Source organism: Prorops nasuta, unplaced genomic scaffold, assembly GCF_024137725.1.
Source record: "Prorops nasuta isolate Cenicafe-Biocafe unplaced genomic scaffold, Cenicafe_Pnas_1.2 PNAS00031, whole genome shotgun sequence".
In the NCBI taxonomy this organism is placed as follows: domain Eukaryota; kingdom Metazoa; phylum Arthropoda; class Insecta; order Hymenoptera; family Bethylidae; genus Prorops; species Prorops nasuta.
Window position 1 is genome coordinate 698,094 of NW_027116828.1, and position 10,430 is coordinate 708,523.

At 29.6% G+C, this 10,430-nt stretch overlaps 1 protein-coding gene across 1 annotated transcript; it reads right to left on the minus strand.

Annotated features, from left to right (window-relative positions):
- Positions 1-4,106: 4,106 nt before the first annotated feature.
- Positions 4,107-4,961, minus strand: LOC136782963 (zinc finger BED domain-containing protein 4-like). Its single transcript, XM_066742744.1, has one exon. It carries the CDS (start codon positions 4,959-4,961, stop codon positions 4,107-4,109), a length of 855 nt encoding a protein of 284 aa, XP_066598841.1.
- Positions 4,962-10,430: the final 5,469 nt, after the last annotated feature.

The following is a 10,430-nucleotide window of genomic DNA, read 5'->3' on the forward strand; positions in this document are numbered from 1 at the left end:
AAATGCTTTTCCTAAATTGATTTTTAATTTTGATAAAATGGTCAAATGTACCCATTAATAAATTAGATTTGCTAATAAATACAAAAAATGCGTTTTATTATAACAAATGAGTTGAGGTAAAATAAACTCAATGTTTTTATATTAATTTGTTAACAAATGCATTTTTTTATTTATTATTGAGTCCAATAGATTAATGGTTATTAAAAAAAAATTCCTTGTAATGAAAAAAAAAATGAAAAAATCTTAAACTTCACCAAGACTCGAACACGATCCCACCGTATGATAAACGGGAACCTTACAGCCTGCGCTACAGCGCTCACTTGATGCACCAAGAGCAAAACAGCCTTTTAAAGACTGACTACAATTCTTTCACTAACTCGTCATAAACGATCAAGAATTAGCTGCAATAATAAATACATTTATCTCCACAGCATTATTGCACTAAATTTATTATGTTTTTAATTTGAAGCATATATTTTACATGAAGATACGATACTTTAAGGCCATGCAATACCCTAAATACAAAACTATTCATATGCTCGTTTATCATAGTTATTCGACTACATATAACAAATATTATAATATTACTTAATTAATTTATGATAGTTGAGCATATGAATAGTTTTTATATAAAGTACTGAATGGTTACCCTTAAATTATCATATCTTCATGCAAAATGTATGCTTCAAATTAAAAACAATAAATTTAGTACAATAATGCTATGTAGATAAATGTATTTATTATTACAGCTAATTCTTGATCATTTATGACGAATTAATAAAAGAATTGTAGTCAGTTTTTAAAAAGGCTGTTTTGCTTTTGGTAAATCATGTGAGCGCTGTAGCGCAGGTGGTAAGGTTGCCGTTTATGATGCGGTGGGCTCGGGTTCGAGTCTTGGTGAAATTTAAAATTTTTTCATTTTTTTTTTTCATTACAAAGAATTTTTTTTTTAATAACCATTAACTTATTTGACTCAATAATAAATAAAAAAATGCATTTGTTAACAAATTAATATAAAGACATTGAGTTTATTTTACCTCAACTCATTTGTTATAATAAAGTGCATTTTTTGTATTTATTACCAAATCTAATTAATTAATGGCTACATTTGACCATTTTATCAAAATTAAAAATCAATTTAGGAAAAGCATTTTTATTTGCTTTGAGTTTTTAGGTAAACGCAGCACCACCTCACACGGATGAAACGTAAAAATGTCACGGTTAGGGGTAGTCGCTCTTCTTCTAAAGCCAATGTTGCCTGAAGTCCAAATCACACCTATGCTCTCCAGGCATAGTTGTGTTTGTACCGCTTCCCTTTAAATTTTCTATACTGCTGCTTGCTAGCGCTTATCTTCATTTTTGTTGCTAAAAGCTTGATTCTGGCATCACTGCCGTGTGAAACTATTAGTTTGCTAATAAAAGCAGAGGCTTAATTTTAAGAGATTGCAACATATAGTAATTAATATAGATACAATTGTAAAAAGAAAACAAAAATTTTATTTTACATATATTAACTTTAAATAAAATCCCACAAAGTACTGTAAAATATCTAACATGTTATATTATATATCTAATCTGTCAGCTTCTTTATTTTAATATTCATCTCAATTATCACAATTTGATCCTCAGCGATGACACAGTAACCACATTATGGTGAATCTATTCTTTTTTTTTAATGTTCGATCCACATAACTTCATCCTCAGCAGTGATACAGTAAACACACGTACATTACTATAATTTAATCTGAAACAAAATCCCACAAAGTACTATAAAACATCTTACATTTTATATTACATATCTATTCTGTCATTTTCTTTATTTATTATTGCATTTACCTAAATTGCTGACTCATTTATTTTAATATCTGTCTCAATTAACACAGTTTGATCCTCATCAGCGATGACACAGAAATAACATTATGGTGAATCTATTCTTTTTGTTTTAATGTTCAATCCACATAGCTCCATTCTCAGCATTGACATAGTAAACACTTTACAATAATTTAATCTAAAACAAAATCCCAAAAAGTACTATTTAAAATCTTACATTTGAAATTACAAATGTAATCTGTCAGCTTCTTTATTTGTATCGTATTTACCCAATGTGTTGACTTGTTTATTTTAATATTCATCTCAATTAACACAGTTTGATCCTCAGCGATGACACAGTAACCATTATATGGTGAATCTATTCCTTTCATTTTAATGTTCAATCCACATAGCTCCATCCTCAGTAGTGACATAGTAAACACATTACTATAATTTAATCTGAAATAAAATCCCAGAAAGTACTATAAAATATCTTACATTTTATATTATATATCTAATTTGTCAGCTTCTTTATTTATTATTGTATTTACCCAGTTTTTTCACTCATTTATTTTATTATCCGTCTCAATTAACATAGTTTGAATCTCAACGATGACATAATAACCACATTATGTTTAGTCTATTCCTTTATTTTAATTTTGAAAATCCGCATAGCTCCATCCTCAGCACAGTGACATAGTAAACACATTACTATAATTTAATCTGAAATAAAATCCCACAAAGTACCACAAAATATTTATATCTTACATTTTATATTATAAAATTTATTGTTATACTTATCTAAAATGTTCAGTCCTTTATATACTTTTAAAAATTATTTTTATGTACATTTTACAAATTTCGTCACTTTATTTATTCACTTATACCATCAGTATATCAGCTGTCAGTAAGATTAAAACTGTCACTTTATTTCTTTATATTACTTTATAACTTGCGGTATGTATGTACGATACAATAATACTAACATTTGTCTTGGCTCACGGACCATGCATTATGTATTTTGAAATTAGTAATTAGAAATATCTATATTGCGGTCCCTCTACAGTCTCTACCCTCTGACGTATTTCCGCCGACCAGTAGTATCAGCAGCGACTATAGCGTAGTACCCAAAATAGTACTACGCTATAGGATATGTCGCTTTTGGGTACTACGGTGGTACCGAAAGTACTACACTTGGCAACCTTGCTATAGTGTCCCAAAACATAGATATATGAGTGTACAATGACTAGGGATGGGCGATTTCCATAAAAGTATCGATACTTGTACTCGATACCATATCGGAGCGTCAAAATCGATACCTCAAAAATATCGAAGGCCAAGTATCGATACTGACAAGTATCGATTACTCTTTCAGTCGTCAGAAAATATAAAAGTCACAGAAAGTTAGATCTTACAGAAAAGAAAGGGCGGCAAATTTAAAGATGTTTTTGAAAAATAAAATTAAATAATTAATTGATTATTAAGCTGGGAAAGGTGTTAAAAAGCATAAAATCAACCACAAATTTTAATTCTTATGTACGATCAAATTACAAATGCCTTAAATAGTTTTAAATTTATACAAAAAATACTATAAGTATTATATTACATACACAGTGGGAAATTGAATCGTGTGTTGTTCGGCTATAGGGTAGTATATATCATTTTTCATGTTAAAGTACAGAGTGAAGTTAGCCAAATTGTAAAGGAATCAATTTCCCGCTGTGTACTTAATTGGATTATTTGAGCATCTTCAAATAATTTCTTAAGTTTTAAAGTAATGTATTGCTGTGGGTCTACTATTTCTTTACGAGTCATTCATACTAAATGCTGAACTTGTAGTTACATAAGCACCTACATCCTATTACTCTGTACGAGACAAATAAGTATTACTGAAAGTTAAGGCAGTTCTTACCCAACTCAGTTAGTCAAATTAAAATGGTTATAAAAAATTGAATAAAATTATATATTATTTTTTGAAATATATTTTATTACAAATAGTTTTTCCCGTGCAATGTCAAAATTACAAAAAATACATGAATAAGATAATAAAAAACTAAACAATTGAAGTTAGTAAATAAAATATTTCCTTCAAATTTTACCTGAAACCTTATTTTAACTTCACAGTATTCACGTCATTAAGTAACAAAATATTATTTCTAAAATAGTGCAAATTGCTGCAATTTAATGCTTAAAGCTATATTATAATAATTATAAAAGTTAATTTGTATGTATATATATATATACGTATCATTTTATAAGAATGAAAGTATAATAATTAATAAACTATTTTCTGACCATTAGAAAAAAACCTCTTCGCCTAATGAATTTAAAAATAACAGTTCATGTAAATGTTTTGATGACAACCTATTTCTTGCATCCGTCATAATATTCCCAGCTTTTGAAAATAATCTTTCAGCAGGCACTGACGTGCTTGTAATTGGTAAATATTTCATAGCTAATTGTTTTAAATTTAAGTGTGATTCTCCAAAATATTTATTCCAAAATGATATTGGATTTGTTTCTAAATTAAATGTAGCAAAATTAAGGTAGTATTGTAGACACATAGGCATATTTTCTGAACTCTGTTGATTATTATTTATTATTTTATTCTCATTAGCCAGTAACTTTTTATGATAACTCCATAAATCATCAGCTTCATCTGGTATAGCAACATCTATACCGCTAACACTAGTACTTGTAGCAGTTGTAGCAACAATTTCATCACTGTTTCTACGCAATTCTGTTTTGATAAATGATATTGCTTTTGCTAATGCTTTATCATTGGTAAAGTGTAAAAGCTTGAACCGAGGATCAAGAATGGTTGCAACAGCAAGTATATTATTATATTCAATATTTACAAATCTACTTTCTAAACAATGTTTTAATAAACAACACATCTTCTTACCAACGTCAGTCTGTAAATTTAAATCTTTCAGTTTAGCTCGTAAACAATTAATTATTGGAATAACTTTACTTGCACTAACAAAATGTTCTGCACTTAGTTCTTTAGTAGATTTTTCCAGTGGACGTAATAGTGTCACAATTGCACGAATCATTTGTATTTCTGAAGCAGATAACATTGGTGGTGACTCCGGAAGATGAAGTATAATTGCGCTCACTGCTGTAGAAAGTTCTAAAAAGCGTTCCAGCATATAGAAAGTGGAATTCCATCTAGTAATCACACTTTGAATAAGTTTTAGATCTGTTTTTTTCTTAATGCGTCACTTGCCACTACGGAGTGCTTGAAATACGTTACTATAGATTTGACTTTGTCTATCACATTCTTGATATCCTTGTTCGAATTTACTTGATTTGCTACCAAATTTAACCAGTGTGCAAAACACAATAATAATCGTTCCTCACCGAATGTATCTTTTACAGCCTTAGTAATATTTGAGGCATTATCGCATACAATTGCTACAATACTTGAAGTTTTAATTTTCCATGTTTCTAAAATTTCCGTTAACCATTCTCCAATATTTGAAGATGTGTGCCTTTCTGAGAGCTCCATTACACTGACGGTTGCGCTTTTGAGTTTATTTTCCCAAACAAAATGGACAGTAACACCTAAATAGCTTTTTGTGTTTAGGGTATCTGTCCATATGTCAGTAGTTAGAGACATGTAATCCAGATTTGACAGCCGTTCAGAAATGACCGATGACAACAACGTATATTTTTCTTCTATCAATTTTGTCATGTCTTTTCTATTTGGAATATGATACATAGGACAGGTTACTTTCATTAGCTTCTTAAACCCTTCTTTTTCAACGGTATTAATTGGTAAATTATCTTTAGCTATCATAAAGATAAGCGCATTATTCACTTCTGTTGATTTATGGCCACCAGCTAAAAGTTAAAAAATAAATTTAAAAAGTAACATTTTTAATTATGATAAAATAAACATATATAACATTAATTATTATACCTTCAAATGACTTTATTGTTGCAATAGACTTAACAATAGTTGGTTGTTTACATAAATACTTATTCTGTAAGGGCGCAAATGCAGTTCGAGATGCTGTTGTTGATGGTATAGGTGTAGGTATGATAGGTAAAGTTTGCTCATCCAATGTTTCTACTTCTTCATAAACCTGTTAAATTTTATATTTATTTAAGATATATAGAGTAAAAAGCAAACTCGATAACTGATTTATAATACTTATTAACCATAAATACATAATTCAAGGAAATATATACATACATTTTCATCATCTATTCGTTGTTTTTTACAAACATGCTCTCTTAATATTGATGGATGCTTTATTTTTAAATGTTTCAGCATATTGCTGGTATTGCCACTGGTAACAATAACTGAGTGGCACAAATTACATTTCGCTCCTTCTGCAATTTTTATAAAATATTGCCATGCAACACTTTTACTTGGAGGCACTGAAAAAAAAATTGAGATTACAGATGATACTTCATAAAAATAAAAAGGATTATAAGAATTTTAAATCCAAGAAATTCTGGTTTTTTATGTATGAATGAAGTGTACTCACTAGTGAAATTGCTTATTAATAAAAAGGATTTAAGAATGGATTTCAGGATAGCTTTATAGGATACTCTTTCTAATATAATAAGAAACACAAAATAGGATACAATTAATGTCTATAACAGCAACATAAATGCAACAAAAATTATGTAGTTGCAGAACAATTTAATTAAATAAATGTAGGGATGAAGAGTAACATAAGAATAAGAGTAACTACTCACCAACCAGCGTTGCCAAGTGTAGTATAATTATACTACCGTAGTATAATTTTCCTATAGCGTAGTATCCTTAGGATACTACGCTACAGTTTCTGTTCCCTGCGGGATCCTACGCTATAGTTTCTGTTCACTGCGGGATCCTACGCTACAGTTTCTGTCCTTGCGGGATACTACGTTTTGGCCATTAATCTTGAGTCTTGGCGAGGGGAAGTTAGAATCAGAGGGGCGAGGGGATTTTTAGGGAGTTTGTCCGTAGCTGTCAAATGGCGCGATTAACCCTCAATTTTATATCATCAACAAAAATAATATTTTCGGAAAACGATTGTGGAAAAGAAGGAAGGATTTTAATAAATAACAGAGAAGACAAAATATATCAGATGAGTATAAATTAATAGAAAAAATTAAAATTATTGTGAATTTTTAAGAAAATATACTTTGTGGTTATTTTATTTTTGTTACAGTTGAAATCCGGTTATGATGACTTTCAATTAAGGAAAAAAGTAATTATAGACTAATAAATGAAAAAGTATTAAAACATGAAGCACTTCTCTGTATGGCCCAGTCATTTCAATAATTGTGACTTAATGTTATAATAGTGAATGTGTAAGCGATTAGTGCATATACAACAAACTCCTATTGTAAATTTAATAATCTTGTATGACAATGTTTTAATTACTATTATTTTAAATTAAAGCTAGTTTAATTAACATATTTTTATTTCATCCCTTTCTCAAAATTCTAAACACATGGTAATTACCTATTCTTGTAGTAGTCATATATTCGTTAAATTACATACAAAATTAGAACTGTTTTATATTTGTAAAGCATAGCTGTTTGTTGCAATGATTTTTATTATTCAATGTGAGACAAATCGCATTTTGTTTAGGCAAATGTCTTATTTATCCGCCATATCCTTCCATATCTTATGCGACATTTATTTGGCTCCGTTGCACTATTTTCTTCCAGTCTATATCATATAACATTAATTTTCTAATCATTTATACATACACACAGATCTAATAATACTGCTGATCTGCAATTATTTTTGTAATTGTTGAAATGATTGTTAAACCATTATCTTGTTTAATTTGTAAAATGGACATTTGAATGATGCTATTAAAATTTGGCAACTTTTCTGCGAGATATGTTCTGATAATATTTGTGAAGATAAAGTTCTTTGAAAGGTATATGTATACTGCTGAGTTCATCTTGTTTTTAGCTTTAAATAGTTTTCCAACTATACGCATGGATATCTATTTTGAATATAGAATACATATTTCATTACATCTATTATGATATTGTTAAGATTGATAGAAAGATATCAATTCTTTGAAAATGATATATTATATATCTAGTAACTGGATTAATTAAGGTTTTAGAACAGATAAATTTCACAAACAAATAGGACTAACAAAATATGTATTATATATTGAGGAAGGATATCCAAATGTGAATTATTTGAAGCTAAAAGCAAGATAAATTCAGCAGTATTGTTTCGTAAGTCGAACGAAATAACTTTGCTACAATCTGATCATAAATAAGTATAATACACAGATGACTTAGTCGAGAAATTTGATCCTTCTGTTGAAAGCAGCGAATTCTATAACATTGTTATTGTACACATAAGCTAAGGATTGCGGCACGCCTATGAAACATTGAGGCGGCAAAGGACAAGAGTATTAAAACCACGATTCCAGGGACTAGGCGGATCTCTCCATGGTCCGTCCGTGAGGATATAAGGCTCAGGGGAAGAAAAGGCGAGCAGTGCTGCTTAGCAATCCTTACCTACAACATATTGTAAACTTATCAATAAACGTTGAATTCAGGAGGGTTTATGCCGTATGAGCTTCCCGCCTTGAGCTTAGCTCAAAATATCAGTAGCAATTCATTTATCTACCTTCCTTAGAAATTAACATTAGTGATACAACAAGTATCCTTAAATGTATTGGAGAACAACATCCTCTAAAATTTAAAGAGAAGATATCCTATGGAAGAGATGCCAAACATTATAAGTAAAATAATTCAAGTGTCCATTCTTCAACTTTAATAGAACAATGGTTTATCAATCATCTTGACATTTATAAGATTAATTAGTCAATAGAATAGCTATATCTGAGTGTATATAAAAATAGCAAAAAATTAATCGTATATTTTGAAAACTAAAAGAAAGAACTAACAAGGCAAATAAATGTTACATAGGATATGGAAGGATGTGGCGGATAAATAAGACATTTACCTAAACAAAATGCGATTTGTCTCACATTGAATAATAAAAATCATTGCAACAAACAGCTATGCTTTACAAATATAAAACAGTTGTAATTTTGTATGTAATTTAACGAACATATGACTACTACAAGAATAGGTAATTACCATGTGTGTTTAGAATTTTGAGAAAGGGATGAAATAAAAATATGTTAATTAAACTAGCTTTAATTTAAAATAATAGCAATTAAAACATTGTCATACAAGATTATTAAATTTACAATAAGAGTTTGTTGTATATCCACTAATCGCTTACACATTCACTATTATAACATTAAGTCACAATTATTGAAATGACTGGGCCGTACAGAAATGCTTAATGTATTAATACTTTTTCATTTATTGGTCTGTAATTACTTTTTTCCTTAATTGAAAGTCATCATAACCGGATTTCAACTGTAACAAAAAAAAATAACCACAAAGTATATTTTCTTAAAAATTCACAATAATTTTCATTTTTTTTATTAATTTATACTCATCTGATATATTTTGTCTTCTCTGTTATTTATTAAAATCCTTCCTTCTTTTCCACAATCGTATTCCGAAAATATTATTTTTGTTGATGATACAAAATTGAGGGTTAATCGCGCCATTTGACAGCTACGTACAAACTCCCTAGAAATCCCCTCGCCCCTCTGATTCTAACTACACATACACAACGCGCCGCGACGCAAGATTAATGGCCAAAACACGTCCGAAAGCACTGAGAGCTTATTATACCTAAAACACTATACTTCGTTTCACACTTACTATACATTTTGCGTGGTATATTCAATTCTCGCCAACAAACTATACAGCGTAGTATCTTCCAACATGGCGGACTTGGCAACGCTGTCACCAACTGATGCAAGGATCTTTTGAAGAATGAAAAAGAGACGTATGGGTCGATGTGCTTCAATTTTATTGAAACATTTTAGTGAAAACATCTCATTTTGCTCTATTATGCTATCATTACAATATCCTAAAATTTAATAATTATACTTGATCATCCAAGCTCGAACTAATATTATAATTTTTATTTCTTACCAGTTATTTTTCGTTAGACAAAACCAATGAATTTCGGAATGATCCTTTTCTTCTTATCACCATGCTTAAATAATTTTTCAAAAATTAAAAAATTATTTATATTTTGATATATTAATTTACATATAAATATTAGTATGTACTTACTATTTAATTGTTTAATTACAAATTAAACTTTAAAATCCATTGGGGAAAAATAGAGGTTAGTTAGTGAGAGAGTAACTTTTTGGTGAGTGACGATCTACCGGATGGCTTTAAGCTGAGTCCTACCAAAGTCTAATTAATTAAAGTGGTATAGTATCCGTTACGTGAACTATACTACTTTAAGTAGCTACTGGTTGTTAGTGATACAGTTCATGTTACGTGTACTATATCAATTTAATTAATTAAACTTTGGTAGGACTCGGCGTAAATACTTTAATAGGACTTGGTATACTCGATACTCGGCCGTTAAGTATCGATACTTGAATGTATCGCACGCGGCGATATCGATTCTAAAATACTCGATACTTTAGAGAAAAGTATCGATATCCCTAGGTATCGGTATCAAAAGCCCATCCCTAACAATGACCGGCAGAAATGGCGTCCCTTGATGCGTTTAGGAACCGCATTTTAGGATCCTT

Excerpts from the sequence above, each read along its gene's own strand:
- LOC136782963 (XM_066742744.1), bottom strand. The coding sequence starts at position 4,961 with ATGCTGGAACGCTTTTTAGAACTTTCTACAGCAGTGAGCGCAATTATA.